Source organism: Tiliqua scincoides, chromosome 1 (genome assembly GCF_035046505.1).
Source record: "Tiliqua scincoides isolate rTilSci1 chromosome 1, rTilSci1.hap2, whole genome shotgun sequence".
Taxonomy (NCBI): domain Eukaryota; kingdom Metazoa; phylum Chordata; class Lepidosauria; order Squamata; family Scincidae; genus Tiliqua; species Tiliqua scincoides.
This window is the reverse complement of record NC_089821.1, coordinates 310,480,600-310,502,204: the sequence shown is the minus strand read 5'-3', so window position 1 is coordinate 310,502,204 and position 21,605 is coordinate 310,480,600. Positions and strand designations below refer to the sequence as shown.

The 21,605-nt window shown below is 46.7% G+C and overlaps 1 protein-coding gene across 2 annotated transcripts in view; it reads left to right on the top strand.

The window, feature by feature from the left end:
* TXNDC16 (thioredoxin domain containing 16) overlaps positions 1-21,605 on the top strand; it is a 54,468-nt gene that overhangs the window by 4,278 nt on the left and 28,585 nt on the right. For both annotated transcript variants that reach the window (XM_066630001.1, XM_066629994.1), the window contains exons 3-10: positions 2,752-2,967; positions 5,992-6,074; positions 7,783-7,856; positions 10,375-10,449; positions 11,867-11,988; positions 18,759-18,846; positions 19,181-19,337; positions 19,709-19,875. In XM_066630001.1, the coding sequence (XP_066486098.1) occupies positions 2,793-2,967; positions 5,992-6,074; positions 7,783-7,856; positions 10,375-10,449; positions 11,867-11,988; positions 18,759-18,846; positions 19,181-19,337; positions 19,709-19,875 (941 nt within the window). In that variant the 5' untranslated portion in view covers positions 2,752-2,792. The remainder of the gene's footprint in view (positions 1-2,751; positions 2,968-5,991; positions 6,075-7,782; positions 7,857-10,374; positions 10,450-11,866; positions 11,989-18,758; positions 18,847-19,180; positions 19,338-19,708; positions 19,876-21,605) is intronic.

Here is a 21,605-nt window from a genome sequence, read left to right as displayed (position 1 = left end):
TAACCTTTCCTCCGACCAGGCAAACAGTAAACTGTAATACAGCCCATAAGTATGAGAAAAACCACATTCCTGAATAGCTTCACTATTTGCAAACAAACCAGCCATCTCTTCTTTTAATAAATGATTTGTGTTTGTTCTTTTTTCTGACTAGGTGTTGCAAAGTTCCCTGGGGATTCCCTTATGGGCAGTGAGAAGAGAAGTGTCAGCGCTCTGCTGGCTTCTAGGACAATGATCGCATTTTCACTGAAACTTGGCAGGGAACATGGGTATAAAATGAACCCAGAAGTGCAGTAGAATTGAAATTCTCACAGTGGTAGGCCAAAGTTGAGAGGTCCACTACATTTACATGATAAAAAATGGATGTGTGTTTTTAGGGCACTCCAGCTGGGCTCCTACATTGCAAAATCCCACCCCTTGTTGAAACTAAGCCTAGAGCTGTATTTATGCAGTCCAAATTCTGCACTCCAAAAAGCTAGGTTCTACAAATTATGCATCTACAAATTATGCAAATTCAACAATTTGCACATTCCCTTTGTTTTGCACAATGTAGTGTGTTATTTTGCATAGTATTTTGCATATTTTTCGATACAAGGACATCTGCAAGAGGGATCTGAAGGCCTTAGGAGTGGACCTCAACAGGTGGGAAACCCTGGCCTCTGAGCGGCCTGCTTGGAGGCAGGCAGTGCAGCGTGGCCTTCCCCAGTTTGAAGAGACACTTGGCCAACAGTCTGAGGCGAAGAGGCAAAGAAGGAAGGCCCACAACCAGGGACACAGACCAGGGACACACTACACTTGCCCCCAGTGTGGAAGGGATTGTCACTCCCGAATCAGCCTTTTCAGCCACACTAGACGCTGTTCCAGAACCACCATCCAGAGCGCGATACCATAGTCTTCCGAGACTGAAGGTTGCCAACAGACATTTTGCATAGTTTATTCTGCTTTTGCTATTTATGGGAGAGGTGAGAGCCCTGAAGCGCAGCCCCATTCACAACAATGAAAAATGGTATTAAACCACCTGTTTGGCTTCTGAAATGTTGATAGTTGTTGCCCACACACATTCAAGCAGGGCTAGTAACTTGAGGGTGGGTGTTAAATGACAATTGAGATTCTTGGGAAATGCATCCCAAACCCATGACCACATTGCTTTTTCTGTGCTTCTGTGTATACTGGCATTTGCAGGTCTGCATTCCTCCTTTCCTCTCTCTTCCCTCCCTTAACTTTTTAAATTTAGATTGTTAGCTTCATGGACCAGGGACTGAGTTTGTTAAGAACATAAGAAGAGCTCTGCTGGATCAGACCGAAGGCCCATCTAATCCAGCTTTCTGAATCTCACAGTGGCCCACCAGATGTCTCTGGGAGCATTAAAGCAGTGATTTTCAACCTTTTAAATCTCACAGCACACTGACAAGGTACTAAAATTTTCAGGGCACACCATCAGTTTTTTTGACAATTGACAAGGCACACCACACTGCTGGCTGGAGGCTCACGTCTACCATATTAATATATGATCCTCCCCTAAACTCCCATGGCACACCTGCAGATCATTTGTGGCACACCAGTGTGCCACAGCACAGTCACTGAAAATGGCTGCACTAAAGACAACAAGACATCCTGTTGCTGCTACCTTGCATCTGGCATTCAGAGATAAGGCTACCTCTAAAACCCAGAGGTTGCTTTGTAAAGTGTGCTGCACATTAAATGATGCTACATTGGTCATAACAACAACAATCTAAGGCCCTTACTTGCTTCCTCCCCTGGGGGCTGGAGATAAGAATAGGCCCTCAGTTTGGCTGTACTTGTCATAAGAGGCGACTAAACAGCCACCTAAACAGCCACCAGGTAGGTGGGACTCGTTAGCCTGGGAAGGCAGGCTCATCTGAGAGAAGAAAAACTCTGATCCCAAACCTCCACTGCCTTGTGGCTACATCCAGTTAAGGAAAAGGCTTCAGGAGTCAACCTCGAGGCAAAATCAGGAACCGGAGTCCCTGAGGCAGTTCATGGCTGAACACAGTCACATTCTGGCATCTCTTGCGACGCCTGCCGCTGGAACCAACTGTACTGGCTTCTGCCTTCCCATTGGACCATTTCAGCAACGTGGAAAGGGGGGATTTGCTGCATGGGTAACAGCCTGTCCTCCATACCTACTTTACCCAGGCTTCACACACTGGAGAGGACACTGTTCCAGAACCACCATTCAGAGTGCGATACCAGAGTCTTCTGAGACTGAAGGATGCCAAGAACTTGCTTCCTCTTTCCTGAGAATAGTGCCCTGTCCAACATTTTAGTTCAAGTTATCTACTGGTAAGGGAAGGGGAATGTCTTTTGTTTTCAAGTTCAAGGACAGACTTATACAAGCAGTTTGGAGTGGGGGCTCTTCTACCTACCTACCTACTTTTGAGGAAGCCTCATTGAACACCGGAGGACTTCTGAGTCCATTTTACAATTGTCTATACGGTTATTATTGATTACCCAGCCTGTCTCTAGTGCTCGCACCTTACTCTTTTGAGGCCAGTGATCTAATGTTGACTCCTGCATAACTGCAATTAGGAAACAGAGGCAGTTACTGGGATGGGACAAATTCCTCCCCACCACCTTAACTATGATCCGTAGGTATTCACCTTTACAAAGGTTAACCAGGGTACAAAGCAGCATGTTAATAATTTGAAAGTTTGGGTGCTTTTAAGTATACAGTAACAGATCTGGTCTGAAAGGCTATCTTAAAAACAGTTCGTATAACTTTTTATTTTTAAGGTCCGGTTCCTGCCTTGGGGCAGCATTGAACTGCGCAAGTCATGTCATTATTGCAAATGAATGGATGTGTTTGCCTTTTCTATCTCCTGCTGTTGTGCACCTCCTGCATGTTTATGGCAAGTGGTATGGATGATGTGTTTCTGGAGCTCACCCCCAAGGAGTATCTCAGCAGTTTGCAAGCATCCAAAGCGTCCTTGGTTTATTTTAGGAGGAATGGTGAGTATTTTCATTATCTACTTGTTCCTTACTCTTGGTTCATAGGATTAGCAAGCCATACAGGGGGAAGCAAGGGAGAACACACGAGAACAGAGCTGAAGTGTAGGGCTGGGGTAGGACATATCTTGTAGGGCTGATTCACACAGAACGGGCATAAGCTTTGTGCCTGTGCATTCCGTCTGCCCTTTGCATGCTCTGTTAGGTGCTTCCTCTTTCACAGAAACAATAGGTTGCTGTTACACCCAAAGTGGCTAACTTTCATTTGCACGGGTTCTCCACACCACAGCTGAAAACCACCTTCAGACTGGTTTACAGAGAAAGTGCAAACCACAGTTTCCTGGTTCAACTCTCACAACAAACCATAGGTTCCGCTAAGTTAGAAGTAATGGGCAGCCTGATCCTACACCGGGGCAGCGCTGGCGGCCCGCACTCTGCTCCGACAACGGCAGAGGTCACCCTTTGCTAGTCTGGCAGAGCAGGCCATTGCAGGTTTCTAAAGTGAGTAACCACACCGCACACCAAGCAAGAAGTTCCGACTGACATCCTTGCAGAGCGTAAAGTTTTTCCCTTTTGGGCAGTCTAGGAGAAGGTGCTACATTGACACGAGCTGTGCAACTCCCAGAACTTTCTGACAGCCGTAGATTTTTAGAGAGATGTCAAAGCCATTTACTCCGAGCTTACATGGAGATGTGAAATTTGGGCAACAGGGTCGTTTTATTAAGTAGGAACTTTGTAATAGAAGCTCTAAGGTTTTTGACTGAATTGGCAGTTCCTCTGCTTGAGTTCAACTTGCTTCAGGTCTGGTATTGACAGAGAGGTTATAGTTCAGCAGCAGAGCCCCTCTTCCCATGTATTTCAGTCTCCAGTTAGGGCTGGAAAACAGTCCTGGTCTTGGAGAGTCACTGCCGGTTGGTGCAGAGCTAGGTGTGCAGTGGTCTCCTGCATTCATCTTCTAAGCCAATGGTTCTCAGACTTTTTAGTGCTGGGACCCACTTTTTGGAAACAAAAATCTGTCAGGACGCACTGGAAGTGATGTCATGACCAGAAGTGACATCATCAGTCAGAAAAATTTTAAACAATCCTAGGCTGTAATCCTACTCACACTTACCCAGGAGAAAGTCCCATTGACTATCATTGTTAAAACTATATACATAGTAGTCGGTTAAAAGTACAGGTCTGTAACATTTCCCCAAATGCAGTCACATACCATCAAGTCTAATATATTTAAAATATTGAATGGGGACCCACCTGAAATTGATTCGCGACCCACCTAGTGGGTCCCGACCCACAGTTTGAGAGACACTGTTCTAAGCTGTTTTGCACAGGTACCCCTTTGCTAACTCTTTGAGATGGCTGCTCATTTGCACCTGGTAAGTGCAGTCAGCCTTCCTCATCTCTGCTCCACTTTCCAGCGTCAGCACAGTCCTTCCTGTCCCTCAGGCCCAAGTAAGAATTTCCTCTTTTCTGTCTTGCCTTCCCAGCCTCTTCCCAGGTTGGCTCATTAGTTCTCCTGCAGCAAACAGCCCCTCCTTTCTCTAGGCCAGCAGCTTTCAGCCTGTGTGGCTCTGCACATTGGTGTGCCGTGAAAGGTCCAGAGGTGTGCCATAGTAGTTTGGAGCACAGCGGTTGAAAAAATCTTCCAGGTTCTACAACTTTGTTTTTAGGGCAACTGTCTATAGTCACAGATTGGCAGAGCTGGCAGAGGAAGTGGGATAGACAGTTCATTGCTACAAGCAATTGCCTTAAAACAGAGCCACAGAACCCAGAAAAGCATCCTGGAAGTCAGAAGTGACATCACAAGAGACAGAGACCTTGGAGAGTACCGGTGGCATAGCTGGAAGGGGGGCAGAGCACTCAGCCTGGCAGGGAGGTGGGTGAGCGGCCCCTCCCTTTGGAGCCATTCCTGGTGGGGCAGGCACCGTATGGTTCTGTTTTACCCCCCCGCCGGGAATCGCTCCGAAGGGAGGGGCCGCTCACCCACTTCCCTGCCAGGCTGGGTGCTCCGTGCCCCTCCAGCTACGCCCCTAAGACCATAGAGATCAGTGTGTCATGAGAAGAAAAACATTGGAAATTGATGCTCTAGGCCGGGGTGGGCAAACCCTGGGTTTGGGGCCATTTGTGGCCCTCGGGTGGGGGGTCACCCAATCCAGCCCGCAGGGAGCCCCCAGTCTCCAATGAGCCGCTGGCCCATTGGAGCCTGTTGGAGCCCATGCTGGTCATGACCGCAAGACATGATCTGGCAGTCTGTATGTTTTCACTGTGCAAGAGGTGTGTTGCAAATAGTTCATAGTTCTCACGTGGTTCTACTTATCTGTATTATCGTTTTCATGTATATTATAAATGAACTCAGTAAAATTCATTCATTCTTATGTTCCATCTCTAATGTATTCATTTATGTAACTTTATTCAAATTTGAAATGTAAATTAATTCTTTTTTTCCCGGCCCCCAACACAGTGTCAGAGAGATGACATGACCCTCCTGTCAAAATGTTGACCTACCTCTGCTCTGGGGTCTCTATTTTTTTTTTTTTTTTTTACTTCTGCCAATCTCTTATCTGTAGATAAGAGAGAACTCTTGCATTCAGTTTAGGTGCATCCGTAGTATCTGTGGATCCAGCATCCATGGATTTAACTTGTGATGCATTCTGAGGCAATGCTGGGAGGAGCAAGGAACCTCCATGAACTCGGAAGTGCATCTTTTGAGATTTTTAGCTCTAAGAGGCTTGGAAGCTGCGCGGTTTCACTGCATGATTTTGGTGCACTTTTTCATTTTAAAGGCATTTAAATGGCGACCCCACCCCACCCCCCAAGGGTCCATGGATTTTGGAATCCGTGGGGGGTTCCAGAATGGAACTCCCATGGATATTGAGGTCGGACTATATACGTTTGACTGAGACAGTGATGACAGAAGCCCTCGCTTTGCTAGAGAGGCAAATGCAAGAAAAGCTGGAAAACACTGTGTGGATTAAGAAATATTGAACAACTGGAACTATAAAGCAAAACTTACTCTCATTTGCTTTCCAGTTTCTCCATCTTCTGAGGTATTCTTGGAACAGCTGACAAATGCCATGGAAGCTCTCCAAGATTATGGAATTTCAGTCCTAAAGGTAGGCTGTTCTGAGTGTTCTTATCTTACCAGCAGTTCAGGAAGTCTATCCCTTTCACTCTTCAACTGACCTGCACCAGTAAAAGTGGTTCCCAGCAGCTCTTGGTTTCAGTAGGACCCAGTGCCAGTAGCATAGCTACAGAGGGGTGTGTATTGCAGTGCCACAATGCACTGTGTAAGCAGCCACTCCCACTCGCCCTTGGAGCCATTCCAGGCAGCGAATGGCTCTGATGGCAAGTGGGAAGGGCTGCTTACACAGTACATTGCAGTGCCTGCAATACTTACCAAGCTGCCCCCGTGTACTGATGTTACTGCTCAGTGCTCTTTTAAGCTGAGCCCAGGCAGCTGCCTGTGGGACTTCTGACTCTAGAACAAAAGCCAATCAGTGTTTTTTTTTTGGTGTGAGGTGGGAAAGAGGGGTTGTAGGAGCAGGAGGACCTGGGATCTGAAAGTTAGGATATAAAAATGACAGCAGTGCAAGCTGCACTTCCTGTTCTGTGTTCAAGCTCATGTGGCATTGTGCCTACAGATCTGAGCTATAGATCAGGAAGTCTCCAGTTCAAATGTCGTCCCTGCCTTGGGCAAGCCACTTTCTCTCATCCTTGACTGCAGTAAGAGAACAATAATACTCACCTTGTTGTAAGAATTACAGTAAGAAAATATGTGTGGAGTCCTTTGAACGCTTGGAAGTGCTGCTCAAACACTACGTATTATTAAGTATGAAGTGTGTGCTTGGCTTTTTTATTTTTGTTTTTGTTAATGATCGCTTGTGGGTGGGTGAGGACCCAGTGGAGATGGAGAGAGGTTTTGCCCTCTGGATCCAGATTTTCCAACTTCGTGGCTGCTTATTTTCTCTGGGAGAGAAACCTCCCTCCATCACTGCTGTGCTCCTGATTCAAATCGGGCACCTTGTGGCTGATAGAAAAAAATATCAAGCACATAATGGCCAAACCACGCATTTAGCAGAAAGTGTTGGCTAATCAAGACGGAGACTGATCAAGCCTACTTACTTTTTTTTTTTCAACATGAGTGTGATTTCAAATGGGCTCTAATGCCATCTTGTGACAAGTGGCAAGTATTGCAAGCTTTATAACCAATTCTTCAAAATATCTGCCAGAGATGATACAGTCCTAACATGAGGAAATGTTGCAATTACAGGGAAGCAGATTTCCACTAAACAAGAGGAAGAATGCCTTAACTTTGAGAGGTGTCTGGCACTGGAACAGTCTACCTCATGCACTTATGGGCTGTCCCTCATTGGAGATTTTCAAGCAGAGGTTGGATAGCCACTTGACATGGATGTTGTAGTTGTCTGTACTGAGCAAGAGGTTGGACTAGATGACCTTTGTGGAACCTTCCAACTCTAACTTCTATGATTGTATGAGAATTAAATGCTACAGTAGTTCATTTTGCACTGCTCAGTTGGCTCTACGTTTCATAGAAAGCATATTACTTTTCAGTGTTCCAAGGGCTTCTCGTACACTGGCTTAGGGCCTAATCCTATCAAATTTTCCAGCGCTGGTGCAACTGCAATGCAGACACGAGGTAAGGGAACAAGTGTTCCCATACCTTGAGGAGGTCTCTGTGACTGCCTCCCCACCTCAGGATGCAGTGCAAGCCCCATTGGCACAGCAGCCCCGGCACAGAAAAATTGGATAGGATTGGGCCCTCATTAAGGATGTTAGGATCTGTCTGTTTCTTCTTTTCAGGTGAATTGCCTGAGAGAAGAAGTATCAGGATACTGTAGAGAAGACAGTTCATTGGAAAAAGCATACCTGTTCAGGTAAGTACCATAGATACTCGCCGACAGGGCAAGAAATTTTAGTCAAGAAATCAAGCTCAGATAACACAGGCCAACACACATTTTGCTTCCTTAAACATTAAACCAATTCCTGGGTATATTTGGGATGCCAATTCAAAAAAATGGCACCTATTTTGCCCTATCACATCTAGTTTTGGAGATACAGCATAGCCTCTTTAGTGAATGGTTCAAGCAGCTTCCTCATGAGGAAGCCTACACCATGGCTTCCTTTGCTCACACCAAAGAGCAGGTGGAATAACTCTGCTCGGCTTGTCAGCTGCTTCAAGGTCTGACCATTCATGGTGCAGGTGGCCTCGAACTGGCGACCTGCAGATGTTATCTTCAGGCAAACGGAGGCTCTACCCACTAGCCCAGACACCCCCCTAAGACTTTTTCTGGTGCAAAAGTCAGACACCCCCCTAAGTTTAACCCCTGATTTATTTGAGGGTCATAGTAAATGTCATGATTTTGGATCAAAAAATCGCCCTTGACTTCTCTGTGAGATGGACTTGCAGGCGAGTGTCTGCGGTAGTTGAATTCAATTCAAATGAATTCAAACAGTCAATGAATGCATCACATTTAGGAAATCAATGACCATGAGAAGGGTTGCTTCTGATCCAGTTTACATTGCAGTGAAACAAACCACTTAAAACTCTATTTTGGAGCTTCTAGGGGGGTAGCAGCTATCGGCCCAATCCTATCCACACTTACCTGGGAGTAAGCCCCATTGACTTCTGAGGAGGCATGCATAGGATTGGGCTATGTGTCAGTCTCTTGCAGCAAAAACAACAGAGACTTGTAGCACTTGAAGGGCTAACCTGTTTATTGTGCATCAGCTCTTGTGAGCTAGAATTCCCTTCATTGGTTGCATGAATGGGAACCTTTCTCAAGCTTGGTGCCTTCCAAGGCCACCATCTCCTGTAACCTGTGAAGACCTCTGATTGGTGACCCCTGGAGTTAAATGTTTTTGGTAAAGGTAAGTAAAGAGGGCCCTTGGGTGCTTCCCAGTTCTGGAACTTCCTTTTCTGGAAATGTGTAGTCAGAGCCTGGAAATCTTCATGAAGAAGGAGCTTTACTTGGGCTGGCAATCAGTTTGTTGTTTTTGTGTCAGTATAGTAGAGATCTTCACTGCTTTTCTACTAAGGCGTGTCTCAAGGAAAAGGCCACACAGCTCAGGGGTGGGGCATGCGCTCGGCATCCAAGAAACCCTAATTCCAGTTGAAAGGCTATTTGGTAACCAGGCTAGGAAAGACCCTGCCTTGGGCCTTGGAGAGCCACTGCTTGATGATGGCTGAAAACAGGCCTAGACATTGGCGAGACTCTGGGTCTTTAAGAAAGGAGACATTCCACATCTAGCCTTTTAGCATCTAGTCCCATAGATGCTGAAAGGCCACTTCTCACCTTAAAAGCTTGGGGGGGCCTCCTTCTGAGGCCCAGTTCTTGGTTTTCACTGTCAAGCCTCTCATCTGGACTTGGGGTATGTCACTTTCACTGCCCTGTACAGGGTCAAGAGCCAGTGGGTGTTTGTTACCCTCCTGAATAAGAACATAAAAAGAACCCCGCTGAATCAGGCCATAGGCCCATCTAGTCCAGCTTCCTGTATCACAGTGGCCCACCAAACGCCTCAGGGAGCAACAAGGGACCTGTATCCTGGTGCACTCCTTTGCATCTGGCATTCTGAGGTAACTTACGAGTATCGGGAGGTTGTACATACCCATCATGGCTTGTAACCTGTGATTGACTTTTCCTCCAAAAGTTTGTCCAGTCTCCTTTTAAAGGCATCTAGGCCAGATGCCATCATCACATCCTGTTGCAAGAAGTTCCACAGACTAACTACATGCTGGGTAAAGAAATATTTTATTTGTATTTTGTTTGTCCCAACTCTCCCAACACTTAATTTTTGTGGCTATCCCCTGGTTCTGGTATTGTGTGTTGTGTGAGAGGGAAAAATCATCTCTGTCTATCCATTCTATCAGGATGGACCTGATCAGATCATATTCAGGCCCAGACAAGGCCCATGGTGGGAGGGCATGCAAGCGGTAAATTGTACCAGGGCCCAAGGTCAAAAGGGGGGCGCAGGAGCCAAAGGAGGGGGCCTGGAAATTTCCTGGTATCTTACACTTTCTGACCCACCCAGTCCTGACATCATGTGAGTTATGTCCCTGTATCTCCATCTGTGTAAGCAACATCTTAACCCGGGTGTGCAAGGCTACCATGAGTGACAGAAGCATTTCCCTCTTTGCATATAAGCAGTGTTCTGCTCTTACGCAACAAGGAGCAAGCAGGGGAGGAAAACAGAATGCTATGGGAGGGAAAAGACATAGGGGAGAAAGTGGTCCTCTGTGCAGTATTTAACCTAAGGATGCAACTGTTTGATGCAGTGCAAATGAGGTGTGGCCTTAGCTCTCTTTTTGCAGGATCCAGCCCTACTTGGGGGACTCACAATCCCATTCCCACTGGTCAGCATATGCAGGTCAGCTTGTTTTGTTTCCTTCTCCAGGGGCCACGTGCTGCTTCGTGAGCTCCCCATAGACGCCTTGTTCAGTGTGGATGCCATTGTGGCCAACGTACTCTTGTAAGTTGACTACTGACTCTGCATTTCCTGTCTGCCTGTCTTTCATCTTGCATGGAAAGCTAGTTGCTGCTGGTCTCTGCTGAGTATTTGGGAAAGAACTGGAGTCTGAGAAATGAGGCCAAAGGCTGTGCTGGCTACTCTGTGATAAAGGGCGGTGAAGCCCTTTGTCACCTACAGCCATATGCTTTCCAAGAGGGTCTGTCTGGTCTTCTTGAAGCCTGGCTCAGTGGCTGAAGCCCTGCCTGAGAAATCCCAGGTGGAGGGACTGCCATAGAGTGGAGGTGTAGTATGGTCTCCACAACGTCAATAGTACTTAAGAAGTGTTGGATGGCCAAACTCTCCCACTGTACATGGCTGAAGGCTCTGCTCTCTCTGTCATAGGCTGTCCTCATTTCCCTGTCCTCCACTGATTTAAAAAGCAAGAAGGAATTCTTTGGGATAAAAATAAATTGTTAAAAACAGATTGATAACTTCATATCACAGTTCAAAGTATGCCTCATAAGAACAGCCCCACTGGATCAGGCCATAGGCCCATCTAGTCCAGCTTTCTGGATCTCACAGCGGCCCACCAAATGCCCCAGGGAGCACACAAGAGATAACAAGAGACCTCATCCTGATGGCCCTCCCTTGCATCTGGCCTTCTGACATAGCCCATTTCTAAAATCAGGAGGTTGCACATACTCATCATGGCTTGTACCCCGTAACGGATTTTTCCTCCAGAAACTTGTCCAATCCCTTTTTAAAGGCGTCCAGGCCAGATGCCGTCACCACATCCTGTGGCAAGGAGTTCCACAGATCAGCCACACGCTGAGTAAAGAAATATTTTCTTTTGTCTGTCCTAACCCGCCCAACACTCAATTTTAGTGGATGTCCCCTGGTTCTGGTGTTACGTGAGAGTGTAAAGAGCATCTCCCTATCCACTCTGTCCATCCCCTGCATAATTTTGTATGTCTCAATCATGTCCCCCCTCAGGCGTCTCTTTTCTAGGCTGAAGAGGCCCAAACGCCTTAGCAGCTGCAGTGTGTGACTGTCAGGCTGTATCCACTGCATAGTGCTGTGGTATTCATGCATACAAGAGACAGGATTTGCGCTACCTCTAGAGGTGGCATGGATTCGAGTAGTCCCATTGAGACTGCAGTGGCTTTCCTCGGGGTAAGGGGAAGTGAATCCCCTTGCCCTAGACTGAGCCAGCTGCAGCCCAAACCTTACACTGGGTATACCGCAGGCCCACTGGCCTGCCTGTTCCAGCGCAAGTTAGGATTGCGCTGTGAGGAACAGTGATTTACCGAGGCAGGGTTCCAGAAATAGGAATGTCACTGTACCCAGTCAGTAGGGGCAGTTGGCAAATCTGTTGTACTCTTACACAAGAAAGAATCCCTCCCTTGCATTTACAACATTCTCTGCACCTTCTTTCCAGTGCCCTCCTCTTTCATGAAGTGAAATACATTACAACGCTGGCAGACCTCCAGGATCTGGAAAATGCTCTCAAGGGTCAGTCGGACCTTGTGTTTGCCTACGTGCAGGCCACTGGGACAGCAGGTAACCAATCAGAGGGTGGCAGCTTTACCTGGTTTTTCTCTCCAGAATCCTTACAAATGGTTGCATTGGCACTTTCCTCTGATTAATTTTTTATAAAGAAAATGTTGTTCAAATTCAAAAGACCAGAGTTGTACCATTAGGATCTGAAGGCAGAGGGTACATTTTTTACTCCTGAGAAAAATTAGTAGTGTTAAGGGTAAAAAAGGAATGTCGCAAAATAAGTGAACAGCAAACATAGTAGTCACAACGCACACCTGTGTCATGAAAGAGGAGGGGGACTTTCAGCGGCCACCCGCTAATCCAGGGCAGTGATGCCTCGTGCCAAGCTCTAACTCCCTTCCCGTCCCCCACTCTTCCAGTCGGTTTAACCTGCAGCTTAGTGGGACCAGACCTGGTAGATCTAGTCCGCCGCCACCAGCCCAAGAGATCAGGTTCCCAGAGGGGCTCCTTGGGCCAAACGCTCCCCAAGAGTGCAGGGTTGTTCAAATGCTGTCTCTCTACCGGTAATACCTACAGAGCGGGGAGGCTGACAAATCCACTGATTTCAGAACAGGCAGAGGTTTTAAGCAAAAAAGGTTTTATTTACAGGTGAAGAAAAAAACACAGTTTAAACAGACTTGGGTTCTTGCCAATAAAGAACCTGTCCTGCCCAGTCTCAAGCATGCAGCAGAAGAGAGGCCAGGATCTCTTCTTCTCCAACTCCCCAACCCTCCAACTGGCTGGTTCCCCCTTTGAAGCCCGAAGCCTCTCAGGCATTGGAGGGAAAGTCCTCTACAGAAAGCACAACTCTTTCATCCTCCTGCTAGTTTGCATTTGAGGGTGACAGCATCCAAGCTGGATTCTGAAAACAAAATCTACACGACAAAGGACAACTTAGGGCGCAGTCCTAACTCATTTTCCAGCACCAACAGAAGGGCAGTGCAGCTCCAAGGAACAAACATTCCCTTACTTTGAGGAGGCCTCCGTGAGTGCCACTCTCCAGCAGGGTGCAGCATACGTCCCATTGGCATCGCTATGCCAGTGCTGGAAAGTTGGTTAGGATTTGGGCCTTAATAGGTTCATCATACTGGGCAACAACCATGTTTAGACAAAAGTTCAGGACCGAGATGACAGGCTGGGAAGTTCTCACAGGAGAGGACATCAGCGACAACGTGGTCCTTTCCAGCAATGTGGCAAGTCTTGTAATCCTTTTGGACTTTGGCCTCCTAAGGACCTCCACCCCTTGGTTATGAAACTTACTTTTTTTGCAAAGCTGTTGTTTGCTCCATCATGAACTTAGGCTATGAGGCAGGCCGTATTGCCTCATGTGCTTATGTGTGCCGCTTCCTGGCCCTTATGAATAGGCCAGGATAGGATTATGAATATATATATGAACATGAGAATACAGTATATAAGAAATCTTAGATCTTCCTAACAATGTCCCTCTCTCAGGCCAGGCTTTGGATTTATTCCATCTGGGCCATCAATACAACATTAAGAGTTGAATTCTAAGTATTTATGCTGACATTGAGATTAATTGAGATATGGAGATGCATAACTCTTGTTGGTGTTGACATTTTATGTTTCCTCTTATGTAGTTTTGTCAGATATGCTATAAGTCACTGTAATCTTCATTGTGATTTATGAAGTCACTTATCTAAAATGTACGATGGTAAGGCCACACCTGGAGTATTGTGTCCAGTTCTGGTCGCCACATCTCACAAAAGGCATAGTGGAAATGGAAAAGGTGCAAAAGAGAGCGACTAAGATGATTGCTGGGCTGGGGCCTTATGAGGAAAGGCTATGGCATTTAGGCCTCTTCAGTCTAGAAAAGAGACGCTTGAGGGGGGACATGATCGAGACATACAAAATTATGCATGGGAAGGATAAGGTGGATAGAGAGATGCTCTTTACACTCTCACATAACACCAGAACCAGGGAACATCCACTAAAATTGAGTGTTGGGAGGGTTAGGACAGACAAAAGAAAATATTTCTTTACTCAGAGTGTGGTTGGTCTGTGGAACTCCTTCCTGCAGGATGTGGTGACAGTGTCTGGCCTGGTTGCCTTTAAAAGGGAATTGGACAAGTTTCTGGAGGAAAAATCCATTACGGGTTACAAGCCATGATGTGTATGTGCAACCTCCTGATTTTAGAAATTTTAGAAAATTAGAAACCTCCTGATTTTAGAAATGGGCTGTGTCAGAAGGCCAGATGCAAGGGAGGGCGCCAGGATGCAGGTCTCTTGTCATCTGGTGTGCTCCCTGGGACATTTGGTGGGCCGCTGTGCGATACAGGAAGCTGGACTAGATGGGCCCATGGCCTGATCCAGTGGGGCTGTTCTTATGTTCTTAACTACAATTCCCAGGAAGCCTTGCAGGTCTCTTGTTATCTGGTGAGCTCCCTGGGGCATTTGGTGGGCCGCTGTGCGATACAGGAAGCTGGACTAGATGGGCCCATGGCCTGATCCAGTGGGGCTGTTCTTATGTTCTTAACTACAATTCCCAGGAAGCCTTGCAGTTCTTCTTGTTATCTGGTGTGCTCCCTGGGGCTTTTGGTGGGCCGCTGTGAGATACAGGAAGCTGGACTAGATGGGCCTATGGTCTGATCTAGTGGGGCTGTTCTTATGTTCTTAAAGCTTTCTCGAGCAGGGCAGATTATGCTGACATCCCATATGGGTTCAGGTGGGAAGAGAATGGGTAAAGCTTTTTCCGTTTGATCAATCTAATTATATTCATACTTTTTTTTGTTTTATCCAAAAATGTTTTGTCCAAAAATGTTTTGAGTGCTGTGTGGACAAATGGTTTCTCATCCCATTTCTTTTATGTGCAGTGATTTGTCTTCACCCTCCATCCGACTTCTGACTAAGAGCCCGATCCTGTGGTACGCACCGCGGCTCCGTGCTGTGAACCACAGTTGCAAATGTACCGTAAGGCATGTTTGCGGGCTTACCGCCGGGCTCCCACTGGAGTCGGCCCAGCACCAGTCGGAGCTGGGCTGGCGTGCGGCAGGCACCCAAGTTCTGCAGCTCGGCGGTCTCCTGGACTGCTGGGCTGCGGAATGGGAGGTGGGGGCGTGGCTGGGGGCATGGGGGAGGTGTGTCGGGGAGGGAGAGAGGCAGATCCACGGAGCCGAGCTTCTCAGGATCCAAGGTGCTCAGGCAGGGCTGCTCGCCCTACACGAGCACCTTTACTTTAGCAGTGACCAAAAGATCACCGCTTAAGTGAGTAGCCTCATTGCGGGGCTGCTTCCCTTACTCGGGGGAAGGGGACGAAAGTTCCCTTCTCCTGAGGAGCCTCCCACGGTAGCATGGGAGGCGCAGGATCTGGCAGGAGCCTGCCATGGAGCCATTGGACCTGGGTACTGCCAGCAGCTCAGGACTGGGCTGTAATTCAGTGACTCACTAAAGGCAATCACTAGAAATTCTCCTGGTCCTAAAGAAGGAACATCTTTACCAAAATCTTCACACATTCCCCCATGCTGGGACAGCAGAACATCAAAAGATACAACTCTGCAGTTTTATAATTATAGAGAGAAAAGAGTCTGGTCTGTCTCTCTGGCTATGGGCCTTCCTTCTTTGCCTCTTAGCCTCAGTCTGTTGGCCAAGTGTCTCTTCAAACTGGGAAGGGCCATGCTGCACAGCCTGCCTCCAAATGGGACGCTCAGAGGCCAGGGTTTCCCACCTGTTGAGGTCCACTCCTAAGACCTTCGGATCCTTCTTGCAGTTGTCCTTGTATCGCAGCTGTAGGTCTACCTGTAGGGCGCTTTCCTTGCACGAGTTCTCCATAGAGGAGATCCTTTGGGATCTGGCCATCATCCATTCTCACAACATGACCGAGCCAATGCAGGCATCTCTGTTTCAGCAGTGGATACATGCTAGGGATTCCAGCACGTTCCAGGACTGTGTTGTTTGCAACTTTGTCCTGCCAGGTGATGCCGAGAATGCGTCAGAGGTAGCGCATGTGGAAAGCGTTCAGTTTCCTCTCCTGTTGTGAGTGAAGAGTCCATGACTCGCTGCAGTACAGAATTGTACTCAGGACACAAGCTCTGTAGACCTGGATCTTGGTATGTTCCGTCAGCTTCTTGTTGAACCAGACTCTCTTTGTGAGTCTGGAAAACGTGGTAGCTGCTTTACTGATGTGTTTGTTTAGCTCGGTATCGAGAGAAAGAGTGTCGGAGATCGTTGAGCCAAGGTACACAAAGTCAACTTAAATGTCCTGAAAAGGTGTCTTGGAAAGGTGGTGTTTTACAGGAAAAGTCCTAAAAGTCAATATTTTTTTATTTAATCTGGTCCACTCCTGGACCATGTCTGATATTTCTCTGCATCTGCAATCTGGCTCAATTCTGTTTTTGTTCTGGCTCAATTCATCCTTGTTTCTCCACCTGGGAAGCTCTCACTGCATTTGTCAGCACTCACCATCTGATTGCTTCCAAATTGCAGACCAATATCGTTTCCAACTTAGAATCCTAAATGGTCTCATCACACTTGCTGTCCTTTGTTAGAGCCTGCAAAAGAATAGCTTCTAAAGGCAAAAATAAATTAGAATTTCTTGCAAGACTTTTGCTCACTGTTGGGTTGTTACACTTTAATAACAATGAATTCAGTATAACACAAATTTTCCCAGCATGGATTAGAATGCTTTTCACTCTTTTCCCATTTTAGTCTAATTGCAAACACAAAAGGAAACAAATATTTTTCTCTTACTAATTTTCAGAACTGACTTGCAGACAATTTTGCAGTCTCCAATCACAAATATTTCTGGCGGGTTTCCCAGAAAATCTGGGCAGACATCTGGTTTCAATCTGTTACTGTTAGCATGCAATTGCTTAGTACACACACAGTAGAAATTTTCAAAAATTGCAGGGGTTAGGATAAGGGGAAAAAAATACAGCTAAAAGTATGAAGTCACCTATCTACCCCTCCTCGTAAAGTCTCGTAAATTGGACCCCAGCCACCCATATTCTACCTTACTCTTCTGTTCTTCTTTCTAACTAATCCTGACTAACTCTGAAATTGCAAGAAACTAGCAAAGCTAGGAGTAAGCAAGACAGTTTCTCAGTGCTTCAACCTCTTAGACCTTATGGTTCAGTTCAGCCCAACGCAGTTCACTCTTGTATTAGAAATTACTCAAGTATTGCAAAGCGTGTTAGAATGTTAGAGTTTAACAAAGATGGAACTAAAGTAAAAGCTCACCAATTTTATCATTTAGTTTTGCACATCATAAAAATCATTCACTGGATTTTTCCTTCTGGACCAACAGCACAGAAGAATTGTTTCTCAGCTCTACCCATCTTCTTTAGCTATCCAACATTTCTTAGGAAATATTTATTTAGTTTTCTCCTTTCTTAAGCTACTTGGAGACTGCTTTTCATTTTAGAAGGCATTTAGCAAAAATAAAGCATTTATACAAAGGAATTAAAAAAATATATGGACAAAGGTAGAAATAGACAAATGAATACTCCCTCCAATAGGTTTTGCAGTCTATACATCTATACAATATATACATCTCATCTGCTCAATAATTTGAGTCAGAGGTCTTTGCTGATTTGCCAACTTATACTCTGTCATAGCTCTATTTTTGTTCATCTGGAAAACCCCTGTGAGGTCTGGCCTCTCTTTTATAGAAACTAACATAAATTCCTCTTCTATAGTATCATCCCCTCTGCAGATCACTTCTAGTGTTTCCAATCTTCTCTCTAGAACCTGAAAAATACTGCATTTCACATCCCTGTGGGGACAACAAGACCTTTGCCAACTCTGTGGGCTGAGAACTGAATTTTCTTCCATCCCAAATTCCAAATACTCTATAACTTCACTTTTCAAGGTCTCATAAGTCCAAAAATTACTTCGGGAAGCAGAAGGAACATATCCCATATTAATATTGGAATAGATTTTTCCTCCTTAGTATACCAGAAGTCTTTTTGTCAGATTTTTCACAACTCTTGTTAGCTAACTATTTTACTCATTTGTTAATTTAAAAAAATATTTTTACTGTTTAACAGCCTAATCCTATGCATGTCTACTCAGAAGTAAGTTCCATTAGAATCAATGGGGCTTACTCCCAGGATAGAGTGGATAGGATTGGGCTCTCTCTCTCTCTCCCATTAACCAGCAAAAACATCTTGTTTCTTTTTGCTTTATAGACAGTTGTACTTTAATGTTAAGGAGTCTCAAAACACAATCATCATTTAAACTACAAAGACTTTCAGTAGTCCACTGTCACTTCTCCTTCTTTCGAAACCCAGCCAAAATGCCTTCTGGCTAAATCAGAATGACTAGGGCTGGGTCGGCAACCCGCGGCTCCGGAGCCGTATGCGGCTGGTGCTGGTGAGTGCTGGGCCAGGCCGGGGTGGGCGCCCCTGCACGGCTCTCTGCATGCGCTCAGAGGCGCACCCACCCCGGACCGGCAGCGCCAGCCCCGGACGACAGCGCCACAGGTGGGTGCCCTGGGGGCAGTGGCGCTCTCCTGGACCTGCCCTCCACGCCCCACTGCGAGCAGGCGTCCTGCTGGGCAAAGGGGCAGGCCCCTCCCACGGGGGGCAGCCGGGCACCTCTTCCCCGCGGGCACGGCCCCTTTGCCCTGCAGGCCCCAGCTCTCCAATTGGCTGGCCCCCATTTTGAGTCTGAAGCCCCTCAGACATTGGAGGGAAATGGAAGGGAAACCACCTGCTGTTCCTGCAAATTTCACCTGTGCTTATTCAGCTGATTTTGCAGGTTCCGGTTTGGATTGATAGGAGGGAGGTGGAAACAGGAGGCTGATTGTCCTAAAGGCTGAGTTTCTCTCTTTCCAGAGCACCGAGTATTAATGGAGGCTGCTTTTGTCTACGGGTCTCTTAAGTTTTCCTTGACCACTGAAGTGATGCTTCTGAGGAGCATTTGGTAGGTATTCAGCAGGCAAGAGGAGGCCTTGCGACTTCTGGAGTGAAGGGCAGGGGGATACAATCAGGGCCGCTGAGAGGTGGCGCTGGGCCTTCCTAAATTTTCCTACAAATCACATGTTGCTACAGTTTTTAAACAAGTTTTTAATTGACAGTCTAAACTTAGCAGGGAGGTGAGGCGGGTGGGGAGGCAGATCTGCCTGGCAAAGATCACAGTGCAGACCTCAATGGGGGCAGGAACACACTCTCTTGTATACTGTGAATCTTCATGCTTGCAAACGCATGGATGTACCAGCACTGTAGGGGACCAACGTTCCTGACTTTTCCTCCCCCAGTACTGAAGAGCTGGAGGTGCCGCCCTCAAAACTGTTATTCTCCCACTGCAAAATGGCCACCGACCCCAGCCAGCCATGCCGAAGGACACTGATGGAGCAGCCACTGACCACATTGAATGTCCACAAGTTCCTGAAACTCATGGGAGAGCCCATCGTGGTACGTTTGGTGGGAGCTGTGGTCTCCGTGACCCCTTGCCGCACACGTGGATGCCAGACTTGCTTAGGGCAAGTCAGAGGTTGAGGGTTGGTGAAGGAGCTGCTTCAGGTGGTGCTTTGGTGGGAGACAGTCCACCTGCACACCTTTCTCTGCCAGTCACCTCTGATGCCCTTCACCCCACCTGCCTCCCTCACCTGACTTAGCTGCAAAACTGGGACTTTAAAGCACCCCACTTCTCTCCAGCAGGGCATGCCCTTGTTTTTTGCTGCTGTTGCTCATGGCTTGCCATCGGTGCAAATGAACCCAGTTCCACTGGAGGGGATAGTGTCTTAACTCTGGGAGTTTGTACTGCAACTTTCTCTCTTCTCCAGAGGGAGGTAGCAGAAGATCCCAACACGGTTTCCACCACTCACCTCCTCCTTGGCCTTCCACTGATCTTTGTTCTGACTCAGAAAGAGACGCTTGAAGTGGATAAGGTGACAGCAGAGTTTGTGGCCTGGCGGTTGATGGGGAAAGCTGGAGTGGTCCTCTTATCAAGGTATTTTAATAAGGGCTGTAACTGGATCTCAGGGCTATGGTTGGAAGGCAAATGATGCAGCAGTCTTTTGCAGTAGGGTCTGATAGGATGTGGATATCCCATCATATGAGTGAAGGGCAACAAAGCAGCTGAATCCCAGCATTTTTGCTGAGATGTAAGGCTCCCCGAGTTTAGTGGGGGCTTATTATCAAGTAAATCATTTCCTCTTTTTTGTTAGCAGCTTTTTTTTTTTTTTAAAGTAAAATCCTTCAAAGATTGGTGGAGGCAGGTGGAATGTGATATAAGGTTGCCAACAGTTTGTTTTTAAAGTCCTCCTTACTCAGAAAATGAAGGGAAAAAAAACATTTCATAGCTCTGTTTGTTATACCTTTATTAAAGTTTTCAAACTAATACAGGAGCCAGAAATTCATTCACATAAGCCAGAACATAAGCAAAGAGAACACATTTCCTGACAGTGGTTGCAGTCACAAAACACTAGAGCAAACAAAGCCATTTTGACAGGGGAATAGCTGATCCCGTGACCCAAAAAGCCTTCTGCCCCAGGGTATCCTTCCAGATTGACACAGGGGGACTTGTGGGTGAGGGATGCATGATTGACTTACAGAATAAATGGATACCGTCTTGCATGAGAATCCCTAAATGGCCACAGACGCCTGGTTTCTTGTGCTTGAGAAGGGGCTGGGGCACCTTCCTTATGAGGAAAGGCTACGGCGCTTGGGCCTCTTCAGCCTAGAAAAGAGACGCTTGAGGGGGGACATGATTGAGACATACAAAATTATGAAGGGGATGGACAGAGTGGATAGGGAGATGCTCTTTACACTCTCACATAATACCAGAACCAGGGGACATCCACTAAAATTGAGTGTTGGTCGGGTTAGGACAGACAAAAGAAAATATTTCTTTACTCAGCGTGTGGTCGGTCTATGGAACTCCTTGCCACAGGATGTGGTGCTGGCGTCTAGCCTAGATGCCTTTAAAAGGGGATTGGACAAGTTTCTGGAGGAAAAATCCATTATGGGGTACAAGCCATGATGTGTATGCGCAACCTCCTGATTTTAGAAATGGGTTATGTCAGAATGCCAGATGCAAGGGAGGACACCAGGATGAGGTCTCTTGTTATCTGGTGTGCTCCCTGGGGCATTTGGTGGGCCGCTGTGAGATACAGGAAGCTGGACTAGATGGGCCTATGGCCTGATCCAGTGGGGCTGTTCTTATGTTCTTATGTTAGTGGCATAACTAGAGAAGGTGCAAAACACTAAGTTTGCAGGGCACCTTTCCCATCCAATTATTCCAACTCCCTTCTAATACCTGCTTTTTTGGCTAATTAATCCTTTCTTTTCCAAAGAATAGTAGCTGCTGTGTGCAAAGAAGCAAACAACTCCTTATCTGTTTGTGCAATTGACAAGAATTATTGCTACAAACACACTCCCTGCAATTCCTCTTGTCTAGAGGCTTTCCCCTCCTCAAAACTCCACTTAACGTAGCGGGTAAAGGTCCAAAGCCTCCAGTCCAAGTTGAACCAATCTCCCAAAGCACAGTCCAGCAGAGTGTCTCCTCCAGCAGGGTCCTCGCAGTCCTCTCCTCTGTGTGTTCTCCAGAAGAGTCTTGGCAGTCCCCTTCTCCCTGTGTGTCCATCCTGTAGGTCTGGGGTGTCCTGTAGGTCTGGATCTTTGCTCCTTCTGAAGCTGCCTTTTATTCCTTTATGTCCCGTTAAGTTCAAGATGCAGCTC